The sequence below is a fragment of the Peromyscus californicus genome, unplaced genomic scaffold (assembly GCF_007827085.1).
Source record: "Peromyscus californicus insignis strain IS unplaced genomic scaffold, ASM782708v3 Scaffold_11__1_contigs__length_118956290, whole genome shotgun sequence".
NCBI lineage: Eukaryota > Metazoa > Chordata > Mammalia > Rodentia > Cricetidae > Peromyscus > Peromyscus californicus.
The window spans coordinates 16,155,363-16,170,391 of record NW_026294402.1 but is presented as its reverse complement, the minus strand read 5'-3'; the positions used below and the strand labels follow the sequence as shown (position 1 = coordinate 16,170,391).

The 15,029-nt window shown below is 49.9% G+C and overlaps 1 protein-coding gene across 3 annotated transcripts in view; it reads left to right on the top strand.

Moving 5' to 3' along the window:
- Olfm2 (olfactomedin 2) overlaps positions 1-14,812 on the top strand; it is an 80,871-nt gene extending 66,059 nt beyond the window's left edge. For all 3 annotated transcript variants that reach the window (XM_052753539.1, XM_052753547.1, XM_052753531.1), the window contains exons 2-6: positions 6,900-7,049; positions 9,447-9,593; positions 9,870-10,089; positions 10,408-10,514; positions 13,736-14,812. In XM_052753539.1, the coding sequence (XP_052609499.1) occupies positions 6,900-7,049; positions 9,447-9,593; positions 9,870-10,089; positions 10,408-10,514; positions 13,736-14,413 (1,302 nt within the window). In that variant the 3' untranslated portion in view covers positions 14,414-14,812. The remainder of the gene's footprint in view (positions 1-6,899; positions 7,050-9,446; positions 9,594-9,869; positions 10,090-10,407; positions 10,515-13,735) is intronic.
- The last annotated feature ends 217 nt before the right edge of the window (positions 14,813-15,029 follow it).

The following is a 15,029-nucleotide window of genomic DNA, read 5'->3' as shown; positions in this document are numbered from 1 at the left end:
CAAATTGGCTGGATAAAGTGCAGGAACAGACATCTGACCACCTTGGCTGTGGGTTGGCAGCCCGCCCTCCCAGTGTGTCTGATCCCACTCTCAAATCTAATTGGATCCATTGTGTGGTGTTTTACATATCCTTGTAAACCACTTAGATGCTTTTCTGGAAGGAGGAAAAGTCCAAATAAATATATAAGCCCCAAGCCACCTCAGCTTGCTGATTAAATTACCCAGTCTCAAATTCGATTCCATCCTCATTTTATTAAGAGGCAGCTGCTTGCTCTCTTCCAGTTGGCTAATCCTCCCACAGCCAGTGTTCAGGGGGTGGCTGCCCCCAGGGGACCCAGCCACAATCCCTCTGTCTCAGGAAGCTTTTTTCTTTTCTTCATTTTAGCAGAGTTGGGGATAAAACTCAAGGCGGCCATGGCTGCTAAGACTAGTGCTGAGCCACGCCCCAGCCCCTCACTGGGGGGTTCTCGGCAGGGGTTCTACCACTGAGCCATGTCCCAGCCCCTCAATGGGTGACTCTAGACAGAGGCTTTACCACTGCTCTGCGTGTCTCAGGCTTAATTAACCCTGCACCTGTTATGGAGTCTTGTGCTTAATTGGGGCAGCGGCTTCCATGAAAATATTTGAAGGCTCCAGCTCACAAAATGTGATTTGAAGAACAGCTACTTGAGGGCATAGCTTATCCTCTTAGAGCCCATTAGCAGGAATATTAAGATGGGAACCAGAACTCAGCAGAAGAGAGTGCCTGGGAGGCTGGAGAGATGACTCTTTCTTGCAGAGGACCTGAGCTCAATCCTTAGCACCCATGAGAGGTGGCTCACAAGTGTGTGTAACTCAAGCTCCAGCGACTCCAACACCCTCTTTTGGCCTCCAAGGGCACTGCACTCATGTGTACATGTACACATTTATACACGTAATTAAAATGAAGTATTTGAAAAGAGCCACCCCCTGTGACTGGGCATGGTGGTGCACACCTTTAATTGCAGCACACAGGAGACAGAGGCGGGCAGATCTCTATGATTTCCAGGCCAGCCTGGTTTACAGAGTGAGTTCTAGAACAGCCAGAGCTGTTAAACAGAGAAACCCTGTCTGGAAAAACCAAAACCAACCAAACAAAAAACATCCCGTCTTTTGATGAGATTATGGGGTGGCTCAGGAGATGTACGTGGGTGGAATTATAACTGGATAGGGTAAAACCGGAAGCCACTGGGGTTGCTGGAAGGGTTCAGGAGCTGTCTGTCCTTCCGTGTAAATGGGTTTTCTGATGAGATTCCTGGAAGATTGCAGAATTGGCGCTGGTAACTGTGCTGGAATTCTCGATTCTCTGCTGGACGGAGGCTTCACCGGGAGTCCTGGGTGAGGGCTTCTCTGTCTTCCCATGTGGCCAAGATTTTCCTTTCTCTAAATTTTTTTACATATATTTGTGTGTTAATATGAAGACACTGAATGCCTGACACATGTGTGGGGTCAGTGAACTTGGGGGGACCAGTCTACTCCTACTCTGTGGGTCCCCAGGAGTTGAACTCAGGTCATTAGGCTTAGTGGCAAGCACTTTTACTGGTGGGGCCATCTTGCTGGCTCCACACTGTCATTTTAAGCATTTCTCTGAGATAGACCCTCCAGGAATTAGGGACTTTGGTACCAAGATAGATAGACCCCAGCCTTGAAGAAATGGCATCTGGCCTCTTTAACATCAAGCCTCCTAGGCCATCCCCTCACCTTCCATAGAAGTGAACTTGATTTAGCATTTGAACTTAACCCGCAGGGCAAAACTCAGGATTGCAGTGTGCTGAGAGCTGGCGGCCAAACCCCGGGCATTTAATTACAGGGCTGCAGAGAACACTCCAGCAAGGCTCGTACCACACAGACAATTATTTCAGGAAAGCCACAGAAGCCTTCTTCATGATGCTTGCTTCTCTTTTACAATTCAGTATTTCATATGTTGGGAGAAGTCTTGTTTGCTTCAAAGGACATGCTAGGAGACACAGGCCGGAGATGCTAATTATGTGCATGGGCTGCTTGTTTGTGCATAAATGAGAGTCTTTGGGGGGAGTTCTAGCCTAATTGCTTGGGGACCTGAGCCAGTGGGAGGATAGACATTTGCACTCCTGTTCATTGTTCAGTTTTGAAAGAACTGGATTTGTTCTGAAAGGAGACTAAGCAATGGTGCTTTCTTCAGGGAGCAGGGGAACCTTTTGTGGCCATCTTCCCTGGGTTAGGTGGGGCTCCTGGCTGAGCCTGGTGGACTAAGCCTGTACTACCAGTACCTGGATACAGGGAGCATACAAGAGGACCAGCCTGGGCAACTTAGCGAGACTGTCTCAGAATAAAAAGTAAAAAGAGGCTAGAGAGATGGCTCAGCAGTTAAGAGCACTGGCTGCTCTTGCAGAGGACCTGGGTTCAATTCCCAGCACCCACATGGCAGCTGGAAGCTACAACAGTTCCATGGAATCCTGTGCCCTCTTCTGATCTCTCCAGGCATGCATGTGGGGCACAGACACACATGGAAGCAAAGCATAGGCCACCACACTGGGTTTTACAGGGTGTAGTGTGCAGGCACTCTTGAAACTAGTCTGGTATGGAACAGTTTTGTTTACTGGGGGCACTTGTGGAGAGTGCAGAAAAATGAGTCCATGGACCCAGAGTTTATGAGCAGCCCCAGATATGGCAGCCCAGCCCTCCTGATTCAGTGAGGGTATCCTAGAGTAACCATGAGTTCTTCCATGGAAACCAGGCATGAAGGCACTTGCCTGTCATCGCATAACTCCAGAGGTGTCAGACCCAGGTCCATCCTTGGCTACATAGTGCATTTGAGGCCAGCCTGGTCTACATGAAATCCTGTCTCAAAGCAAACAAAACAAAACAAAACAAAACAGAATCAAGAGTTCTCCCACAGGTAGCTGGGTGTGGTAGTGCACACCTTTAGTCTGAGCAGGAAAGGCAGAGGCAGTTGGATTTTTGTGAGTTCAAGGCTAGCCTGTTGTACAAAGCAAGTTCCAGGACAGTCAGGGCTATTACACAGAGAAACCTTATCTTGAAAAAAACCAAACCAAACCAAACCAAAACAAAACAAAACAAACGTTTAGAGCTCTCCCACAGTGGGCTGGAGGCTTGGCTCAGTGATTAAGAGCACTGACTGCTGTTCTTCTAAAGGGCCCTGGTTCAATTCCCAGCACCCACATGGCAGCTCCAGGGGGCTGAAGACATATACGTGCAGGCAAAACACCCACACACAGAAAACAAAACAAAACAAGAGTTCTTGCACAGGAGAGGCATGACTCACTAGGACCTGGGGGTGAGGACCTTAGGAGCGTCTTTTCTGAGTACAGACAGAGGGAACTGTGACAGCCTCGGGGGTCCTAGTTGGGGCACTCAGGGCACTGCATTTTTCTATAAGTTTTTATTAGCATATTATACATAATAATGGTTATGACATTTCATAACACACGTGATGTACTTTAATCATCTCCATCCCATCACCCTCTCTTGTCCCCTCCCACTCTTCCTCCCAACCAGCACCCCCTTCTACTTTCATGACTTGTGTGCGTGTGTGTGACCCAGTGAGTTTCATGGGGGTTGCTTACAGAGTGTGGGTGAGGAGCTATTGACAGGGCTGTGGACTCCTTACCACACCGCTGAAGAAGGTCTCTTCCTCTCCTGTTAATACCCAGGCAGGGACAATGTTGAGATTCCTTCTCCTCAGCTGCTGTTAGCTGCCTATCAACCCTCATAGATGGGTGTGGCCTCCTTAGCCCCTCCCCCAGCTGCCATTAACTGCCTATCAACCCTCAGAGATGGGTGTGGCCTCCTTCGCCCCTCCCCCAGCTGCCATTACTAGTCTATCAACCCTCTGGGAGGCCACCTCATTGGCTTCTGCTGTATGAGCCTTCACTCTGCTTAACTCTAAATGCCAGCAAGAGTAAGAAGGTTGTAGGTGAGCCGGCTCGGAGGATAAAGGCACTTGCCACCAAACCTGACTACCCGAGTGCCATTCCCGGGAATCACACTGTGGAAATGGAGAAGAAAGTCTGCAAGTTGACTCCTGGCTTGCACATGCTCTCTGTGGCACATACTTTCCCACACATGCACACTCTCACTATAAATAAATAAATAAATAAATGTAATTTGTAAAGCCAAACAAAAAATTGAGAACGAGAGTCCATCCAAGGAAGGTCATGTGGGCTCTTATGGAGGGCAGTCCTGCGATTTAGGCAGGGTGTATATAAGCACCGCCTGACTCATTACCATGGTCTGTGAATGGGTTATTTTCCTTATGAATTAGTGAGGAGTGGAGCTCACTGTGTAGTTAGCTTATTTGCTCACACTTCAATAAAAGAATTTATTGAGTGGGAAGAGAAGGCAGTGTGCAGCAGGAGTCCCCACGATTGCTCCCGACTCAGCCTGGCTTACCTCTGCCTTAGCTCCTGGGTATTGTGCCTCTGTTTGGGAGCAGTAACAGTCATGCTAATGATGGATTTTATATTGCTTGCTTCTCCAGAAAACACTTGTGGTAGGACACACTGTAGGCTGGGCTTGGTGGACGGAGTGCTTGCCCAGCGTGTACAAAGCCCTGGGTTCCTTCTTAGCACTGCATGAACTGAGCATAGCAGTACATGACTGTCAGCCTACAGCTCATGAGGTGGAGGCAGGAGGATCAGGATTTCATCATCATCCTTGGCTACAATAGGGAGTTCAAGGCCAGCATGGGCTATACGAGCTCCTGTCTCAAAACAACAAGCATGCTAGACAGGACCAGACTTCTCCATTTCTCAACTCATGGCCGCTACTCACTACTTTACCTAGACCTGAGCAGTTACTGAGCTGGACCCTTCTGTGAGTACCTAAGTCAGTGTGCATCTCTTCTGTTTAGAACCCTCAGAACTCAGACCAGAGCTAAAGTCCTGGCTTCAGCTTATCAGCTTTGTCACTGTCACACTGTCCCCTCCCCACCCTGGTCTCCCTTCACTCAGCCCCTTGCTCACTCTGCTCTGGTCACCCAGGTACGTGATCCTGCCTCAGGCCTTTGACCCTGTTGTTCCTCCTGCCTGGAACACCTTTCCGTACATGTGATGTCTCCCTCATCTCCTGCAGTCTGCACGCTAGTGACACCTGAAGTCACACCCTGAATGGCACTTTCTTCCCCCACATCCCTTTTCCCTTTCATTTCTTCTGTCTGTACTGCTCAACAGCTTTAAATATTTGATCTTCGCTTATTTATATCTTTGTATGTGTTTCCTCCGCTTCTTAGAATGTGTGTGGGCGCGAACAGGTACATGCAACAGGCACATGTGTGCACATGTGGAGACCACAAGACAAGCTCAGGCATAGCTTGCCGGGAGCCATTCATCTGTTTTTGAGACAGGTCTCCCCACTACCCTGGAGCTCACCAAGGAGGCTAGCCTTGGCTAGACAGCACAGATATCCTCCTGTAACCATCCCCCCAGAACTTGCACCACCCACTGTGGCTTTTTATGTGGGTGCTGGGGATCCAAACCCGGGTCCTCCTGCTCGTGCAGCGAGCTTTTTACCCACTGAGTCGTCTCCTTGGACCCAGACATTTGCTCTTTTTTTTTTTTTTTTTTAGGTTTTTCGAGACAGGGTTTCTCTGTGCAGCTTTGCGCCTTTCCTGGATCTCGCTCATCTAGACCAGGCTGGCCTCGAACTCACAAAGATCCGCCTGCCTCTGCCTCCCAAGTGCTGGGATTAAAGGCGTGCACCACCACCGCCCGGCTCAAATATTTGCTCTTTAAGATGCTCCCAGCACATTTTTTCTTCTGAAATAGGATTTCCTTAAGCACTACCAGGAGATCACTGTGTTGATTTGAACTTAGTGCAGATACATGCTCAGCATGGCACACTCCAGCACAGAACCCCTACACTTAAGCAATCGTCCTGTTTCAGCCTCCTAAGTAGCAGGGACTACAGGAGTGTACCACTGCCCTAGACTGAAGCACATTCTCTCTAAGTAGCCTCCAACTTATGATCCTCCTGCCTCAGCCCCCAAGTGTTGGGTTTACAGGCATGCAGTACCACGTCCAGTTCAAAGTCACCGCTTTTTAAAAACAGTGGCTCTTCTTAGGTCCCTTTGCACGTTGAGATTTAGAGTGCTGAAAGTTTCCCTTCCTGGGGCTGTGGCTCAGTGGGTAGGCTGGCCTATCATGCAGGAGGCCTGGGTTCCTTTCCTAGCACCCAATAAATGGGTGATGGTGCACTCCTGTAATCCCAACACTCAAGAGGGCGAGGCAAGTGGATCACAAGGTCACCCTCAGACATATGGTTAGTTCAAGGCCATCCTGGGCTTCATGAGACACACATGCATGTGGCAGGCCAACGACAGTCTTGGGTTTCAGTCCCCACTGTCCACCTTGTTTGAGACAGTGTCTTGCTTATCCTTGTATACGCCAGGGTGAAGGTCTGAGAGCTTCCAGGCTGTCTCCTACTGCACTTCCCGCCTTGATGCAGCAGTGTTAGCGTTACAGACACATTTTACTGTGGCTGGTTTATGTGGGTGGTGGGGATCCAAACTCAGGTCCTAACAGTTGCATTTACCCCTTGAGCCATCTCTGGGACCTCTCTTTGTTTGTGTGTGTGCATGTGTGTGTGCAGGTACGCACATATACACATGTGTGGAGATCAGAGGAAGACCTCAGCTGGTGATGTTCCTCAGGTACTTCCCACCTTTTATTTGAGACAGGGCCTCTCATCGCCCTGCAAAGTTGTCCCGTCGGCCGGTATGGCCAGCGGGCTTCCAGGAATCAGCGAGCCTCTACCCCTGGCTTTTTTCATGGGCTCTTCAGCTCTGAACTCAGGTCCTCGTGTGTGCAAGGCCACCTCCCCAGCAAGATGGAGGGGAGCCCCTCTTTGGGTTCCTATCCCTGACGACGCTCTTTCCTCCGCAGACTCTCTTCCAGAGCCCGGAAGAGGGCTGGCAGCTCTACACCTCAGCCCAGGCACCCGATGGCAAATGCATCTGCACAGCTGTGATCCCTGCACAGAGCACCTGTGCCCGAGATGGTCGGAGCCGAGAACTTCGGCAGCTCATGGAGAAGGTAGGGACCTGACAGGAGCCAAGGGTGAGGGTACAGGGTCGGGGGAGGCTGAGGTGGTCTCTTGGTTCCCACTTCACCCTGAACCACCATCAGGGCTGAACCACAGAAGATCCAGCCAGGTAGATTGTTCTAAAGTGGCCAGTGACTGGGATCCCATCTATTCAGATTTTTTATTTTTTTTTTTATATTTAATTTTTATTAAATATTTTTTATTCATTTATTTTTTGAGACAGGGTTTCTCTATGTAGTCCTGGCTATCCTGGAACTTACTCTGTAGACCAGGCTGGCCTCCAGCTCAGAGACCCAATCACTTCTGCTTCCCAAGTTCTAGTTCTTGCAGTGCTAGGCAGGGTCTAACCTGCACTGTCGAGGCTCCCGCAAAGGCTCTGCAGCTGTGAGTGGCAGTGCACACCTGTAACCCTGGGACTTCGTAGGCACCACGATGGCTACCGCACGTCTGAGTCCAGCCTGGGCTATATAGGAAGATCCTGTGGGATGGGAGGTGGAGAGGGGTGGAGAGTCACCACCAAGCCCGACGACCTGAGTTCAATCCCCAGGTCCCACATGGTTAGAAGAGAGAATAAACTCCCACAAGGTGTACTCTGATACACACCGAACAAATCAATGTAATTTAAAATACTTTAATGGGGGAAGGGGAGGCTAGGGATGTGGTTCAGTGGGTCAAATGGGTAATATGGACCTGAGTTTGCATAGCCAGACCTACATAAGAGCTAGATCTGGCAGTGTATGTCTGTAACCCAGTGCTAGGAAGGTAGAGACAGGCGCAGCTGGGAACATGAACCAGTCTGGCTGAAGTATGAGCTCCAGGTTTGGGGACCCTGTCTCAAAAAATAAGGTGGAGGGTGATTGTGGAAAACAACCAACATCAGTCTCTGGCCTCCAGACACACTTATGCAGATATGTATGCACCCACACATATACATTCTTACACATAAATATGCATACATACACACTTACATACACATATATGTATGCACACACATATATATATACACATATACACACAGGCATGTATGCACACACAAACACGTATACACGATATGTATGCATACACACATATACATTTAGATATACAGATATGTATACACACACACACACACACATGCACACGCACACATGAGATTCCTTTTCACCCTGGCTGCCTCCAATTCATCTGTCCCCAGGATCTTTTGGACTCTTTGCTGACTGAAATCCCTGTCACTGCCCATTTGTCAGCTGTGATGCCTGCAACCACCTCCCTCATTGAACAGAGGAGGAAACTGAGATTTGGCAGAGGGGAATACCTGGGCACCTGAAACCCCACCACTGACTCCCAGAATCCTGCTCTGCCTACCCCCTTACAGGAATTGCTTTTCCCCAAAACTGTGGACTTTCATGTAATGCCTTTGATTGTTCATAGTGGCTGAAAAAAATAGTTTTTGGCATGACTGGTGATGTGTATCTCAGGGTCTTGTATAGCCTAGGCCAGTGGTTATTAATTTGTGGGTCTCGATGCCTTTGGGAGATGTTGAATTACTCTTTCACAGGGGTCTCCTAAGACCATTAGAAAACACAGATATTTATATTATGAATCATAACAGTAGCAAAATTACATTTATGAAGCAGCAATGAAAATAATCTTATGGTTGGGGGTCAGCACTACATGAGTAACCATATTAAAGGGTCGCAGCATTAGGAAGGTTGAGAGCCATTGGCCTAGGCTGCTCTTGAACTCACTACGTATACAAGGATGACCTTGAACTTCTCATCCTCCTGGCTCCACTTTCCAAGTGGTTTGTATTACAGGTATGCACCACTGCACCCAGTTTATGCTGGGATGGAAGCCAGGGCTTTGTGCATGCCAGGCAAGCACTGAGACTCAGCCCCAGTACCCTCCCAACTCTGCCTTTTGTTCATTTGTTTTTTATTAGAGGCAAGGTTGCACTCTGACCCAGACTGACTTGAAATTCATTCTGTAGCCTTGGCTGACCTGGAACTCGTGACAATCCTCCTGCTTTAGCTTCCCAAGTGCGGGGATTACAAATGTGATCCACCACTCCTGGCTCCTTTTGAGGCTACCCTTGATCCTTTGGCCTTTACCTCCAAGTGCTGGAATTATGGGTGTGTGCCACCACACCTGGCTCTGATCTTCATTTTGGAAAACATCTCTGCCTTGCTGTGTGGAGAACTTACTGCAGGTCAGGAGGGTGGAAGCCAAGAAACAGGATGGAGGTGACAGGTGTGATGGGATGGGACTGAATGGAACCTGCTGTTGGAAGGTTTCCAGTGAGATCAAAGGAGAGGAGAGCTGGCGGGTATCTTTGCTGGTCCTTCTTGCCTCTGTTTCTGTGAGTGGCTGGGAGGAGGACCTTGTCTCCAGAATGGTTCTCATTCTAGGTCCAGAATGTGTCTCAATCCATGGAGGTCCTGGAGTTAAGGACATATCGGGATCTCCAGTATGTTCGCAGCATGGAGACGCTCATGCGGAGTCTGGATGCAAGGCTCAGGGCAGCTGATGGGTCAGTCTCGGCCAAGAGCTTCCAGGTGGGTTCTTCAGAGTTCAGTTCAGAGGTCAAGAGAATGGTTGGAGAGGTGTGGGGAGGTAGGTGGCTTAGAGAAGTAAAAGTGATTGCTGTGAAAGCAAGAGGACCTGAGTTCCACGGATGGGGTCACGTCTGGGAAGAAATGGAGTGGACTAGGCTCTGGGGTCTGGAAGGCATCCTTTGGCAAGGACTGAACATTGCATCTGAGATGACAGGGTGAAGGTGTGGGCCGAGGTTTAGGGGTTGGGATCGGTGGCCATTCTCTCCTGGCAAGCAGGAACTGAAGGACAGGATGACTGAGCTGCTGCCCCTGAGCTCGGTGCTGGAGCAGTACAAGGCAGACACACGGACCATCGTGCGCCTGAGGGAGGAAGTGAGGAACCTTTCTGGCAACCTGGCTGCCATCCAGGAGGAAATGGGCGCCTACGGGTACGAGGACCTGCAGCAGCGTGTGATGGCCCTGGAGGCACGACTCCATGCCTGTGCGCAGAAGCTGGGTATGCCTTGACCCCGAAGCTTGGCCCCTGACCTCCACACCCAACCCTTATGCTACCTGTATGCTCCAAAGCTAGGCATGGTTTGGTATCTAACTGCTAACCCTGCCTGTTTGGTCTCCCCAACCCAAGGCCCCAAAGCTGGAAGTGGTTTTGGCTCTTGATTTCCAGCCCTTTCTGCGTGTTGACATCCTAGGATCACACCCTGGATGTCTCCTCCCTGACTGACCCTTGGCCCCACACTCCCCATGCGAGCAGCGTCCTGCCTCTCTGGAGCTCTTGCTGCACCCCATCCTCATTCCCACTGTTCCCATCTCCCAGGCTGTGGGAAGCTGACAGGGGTCAGTAACCCCATCACCATTCGGGCCATGGGGTCCCGATTCGGCTCCTGGATGACGGACACAATGGCCCCCAGTGCAGACAGCCGGGTGAGTGATCCCATCCCCAGGGGCCAGACCCAGTGACCGCCTACACTTGTGACTCTTATTTAGGTTTTATTCTTATTAATTTTACTTGTGGGTGCGTATGGGGGTGGTCGTGTGCATGACTACAGTGCCATTGGAGGCCAGGAAAGGGCACTGGATGGCCCTAGAGCTGGAGTTAGAGGTGTTTGTGGGCCACCTGATAGGCGTGCTGGGAATTTAACTCAGGTCCTCGGCAAGAGCCTAAGTACCTTTAACTGCTGACTTTTTTTTCTTTTCCTTTTTCTTTTGAGACTAAGTCTCCCTCTGTAGACCAGGTTGACCTCAAACACAGAGATCTGCCTGTCTCTGCTTATTGAGTGCTGAAATCAAGGGTGTGCACCACCATGTCCAGCCACTCACTCTTTTATAATAATAATAATAATATTATTATTATTATTTATTAATTTAGTGTGTGTGTGTGTACATGGATGACACAGCGTGTGGGTGGAGGTCAGAGATCAACTCTCTTGAGTCAATTCTCTCCTTCCACCATGTGTGTCTTGGGGATTGAACTCACATTGTCAGGCTTGGTAGCAGGCACCTTTACCCTCTGAACCATCTCACCAGCTCACACACCAGAGGCACGTGTAGCCCATCATCCCGGGTCCCTGGGTGCTTGGATCTCCCCCGTCTGCCTAGTGACCACATGACTGAGGTTCTTCTGTTCTTGTCAGTCTGTGTCTACTGACCAGAGGGTATGGTTGCGGGCTACACTCTTGTGTCCCCTAACAGCAGCGGACACAGTCTGAGAACTGCACAGTTGGGCAATCTTGTCGTTGTGTAGACAGCAGAGTACTTGCACAGGTTAAGATGGCAGGGGGCCAGGGAGGGAGACAGCATAGTGGGCAAGAGTGTTTGCTGCACAGACGTGAGGAACTGAGTTCAGATCCTCAGTACCCACACAAAAAGCCATGAGTGGCATGTGCCCCCGCGCTGTGGGGGAGCAGAGACGGGGGCTCCCTGGGGCTCCCTGGCACCAGCTCCAGGTTCAGTTAGAGACCCTATCTCAAAGAAGTAAGGTGGAGAGCGATACAGCAGGACACCGGTGCCCTCCTCTGGCCTCTGCCGCTTCATTTCTGCAGCTGGTAAGATACTCTGACAAAAGCAAACTAGGGAAGAAAGGGCTTAGTTCAGCTTACTGTACCAGGTCAAAGTCCATCACTGCAGAGAAGTCAAGGTAGGAATTTAAAACGGCCAGTCACATCACAACCACAGTTAGGACCAGAGAGAAGTGCATGCGTACATTCTTGCTTGCGCGTGCTCAGCTCAACCTCTCCATCCTCATACACTTCAGGACTCCTTGTCTAAAGAACGATGTTGCCCACAATGGGCTGGGTCTTCGCACATTAATGAACAATCAAGACAATCCCCTACAGACATGCCCACAGGCCAACTCAATATAGACAATCTCTCACTGAGACTCACTTCCTAGGTAATTCTTGGTTGTTTCAAGCTGACATTAAAGCTAATCATCACAAGCTGCAGAGAAGGCTCAGAGGTTAAGAGCACTGACTGCTCTTCCAGAGTCCTGGGTTCAATTCCCAGCACCCCCATGGTGGCTTACAACCATCTGTAATGGAATCTGATGCCCTTTTCTGGTATGCAGGCACACATGTAGATAGAGTACTCAGACATAAAACATATAAATAAGTAATCTTAAATAGCTAACCATCATAAGGGTGATCACCAAGTGTCACAGAGCACAGGCAATAACTCAACACTCCACTCTGATCACTGACCTTGACTGATGATGATGGTCCAACCAATTGGTTAGTTTGGAATCAGATTTGCGCTTATCTAGCCCTGTCCATTCTTAGCCAGGGACACTTGGGCAGGTGCTTTAATATCATTCCTCTAATTTTCTTATCCTCAACATGGTCCTTCAACAATGGACCTTAGCTCGATAATGAGGGCATTCACCAGTGCTTCTTAGCATGGTGCTGATAATAATGCTGCTAAGAGATTCAAGGACATGCCAGGCAATCTTATGCTTACAGGAGTTAGCTACTGACAATGAATTTGGGCCAGACATGGTAGCATACCCCTTTAATTCCAGCACTTGGGAGGCAGAGGCAGGTGGATCTCTGTGAGCTCAAGGCTAGCCTGATCTACATAGTGAGTTCCGGGCCAGCCTGGGTTACATAGTAAGACCCTATCTCAAAAAGAAACAAAACAAAACCAAACAAAAAACTCACAACCAACCAAACAAAATACAGTGACCTCAAAGTGATCCCTTATTACTCAATAATATTACTCAGTGAGCACTCTCAACCCAGTGTCCAGTGCATGTGTGACCCCCGTGAGTCTCCTGGGAGCATAATGCTCCCTGATCCTTTGGACCACACCACTCATTTAGGATCTTTTTGTTGTGTGTGTTCATAAAGGTGTGTGAACAGGCAGGTGTGTGCCAATGTAAGTGGAGACCAAGGCCAACAAGAGATGTTTTTCTCTGTTGCTCTTCACCTTGTCTCTTTTTCCTTTTAGTGTGTGTGTGTGTATGTGCACACTTTTGTGTGCACTCACAGAGGCCAGAGGAGGACATCAGGTGCCCTGTTCTGTACCCCCAGTCTTAGTCCCTAGACACAGACTCTTTCACTAAATCTGGAGCTAGACTGGCAACCAGCAGGCTCCAGTGATCCTCTTGTCTCTGCCCTCAAAAGCACCAGGATTACAGGCACATGTGGCCATGCCCAGCTTTTTAGATGTGTTTTGGGTTCCAACTCAGTCTTCATACTTGCAAAGCAGGTGATCTTCCCCACTCATCTTCCTGGCCCTGCCACCCCACCCCCAACCAGTCAGGATCTATTATAGAACCTGCAGCTCACCAATATGGCTACGCTGGCTGATCAATGAGATCCAAAGATCTATCTCTGACTCCCCCAGCACTGAGGTTACAGCTACGTGCACCACTATGCCCAGCTCTTTTGTGGGTGCTGGGGATCCGAACTCAGGTCCTCATACTTGAGTGGCAAAGCACTTTACTCCCTGAACTACCTCCCCAGGCCCACTGATGCTCACAATCACCAAACTATAACCAGTCACAAAGGTCATAGGGAAACTGTGACTGAGTAGTGACATTCGGATGATGGTTGACCGCTGATGACCAAGGTTGACCTTGCCTGGTTGGCCAATCCCGGAGGGTCACAGGTTACAGTCTTTCCAGTGACCAGCTGCTGCTCTCGTAGGTCTGGTACATGGATGGTTATTACAAAGGCCGCCGGGTGCTGGAGTTCCGTACTCTGGGAGACTTCATCAAAGGCCAGAACTTCATCCAGCACCTGCTGCCGCAGCCATGGGCAGGTACAGGCCATGTGGTGTACAACGGCTCTCTGTTCTACAACAAGTACCAGAGCAATGTGGTGGTCAAGTACCACTTCCGGTCGCGCTCCGTGTTGGTGCAGAGGAGCCTCCCGGGGGCTGGCTACAACAACACCTTCCCCTATTCCTGGGGTGGCTTCTCGGACATGGACTTCATGGTAGACGAGAGCGGGCTGTGGGCTGTGTACACCACCAATCAGAATGCGGGCAACATTGTTGTCAGCCGGCTGGACCCTCACACCCTGGAGGTCGTGAGGTCCTGGGACACCGGGTACCCCAAGCGCAGTGCCGGGGAGGCCTTCATGATCTGTGGCGTCCTCTATGTGACCAACTCTCACCTGGCCGGAGCCAAGGTCTACTTTGCCTACTTCACCAACACGTCCAGCTACGAATACACGGATGTGCCCTTCCACAACCAGTACTCTCACATCTCCATGCTGGATTACAATCCCAGGGAACGGGCCCTGTATACCTGGAACAACGGGCACCAGGTGCTGTACAACGTCACCCTCTTCCATGTCATCAGCACTGCTGGGGATCCCTAGGTGCCCCTGCAAAGGCTGTGGGGACCCTTCCCACACTGCCTGTGACCCCTCAGCCTTCTCTTGGTCATGCCCTTCCCTCCTAGATCCCTTCTCTCCCCACCTTCCCAGCCCAGCTTTCTGTTCTCTGTATACCCATCCATGCATTTTCTCCAGTTTACTGATCTCTGCTTTTGATACTTCACTTCTGAGTCTTTCTGCCTTTTTATGGATGCTTCTCTCCCTCGGTTCACACCGTCCTCTCCCCCCCCCCCCCCCCCCCCCCCCCCCCGTTTCCCACACACTCCTTACCCCTCACTCCCTCCGTACCTCTGGATCTGAGTGCATGGATTTTTGTTTTAATTTATTATTTACACATTTTCTTTCCGGGTTGCCAGAATAAACTGGACCTTTGACATTTGATGCCTGGGTTGTTTTGTACCCAGTAGTGGTTAGAGAAGGAGACTTGGCTCCACTGAGTCCCTTTAGTGCCTTTATTTAGTGTGACCTGAGGTGGAGTCCTGTTTAACACCCCTTCCCCGGGGTAGGTAGCCCCCAGGGGAGCTCACTCAATCCAAAGGTGTTTCAATCAAAAGCACTTCATTTAAAAGCAATTGGGATCAGAACAACAGAGAATTCT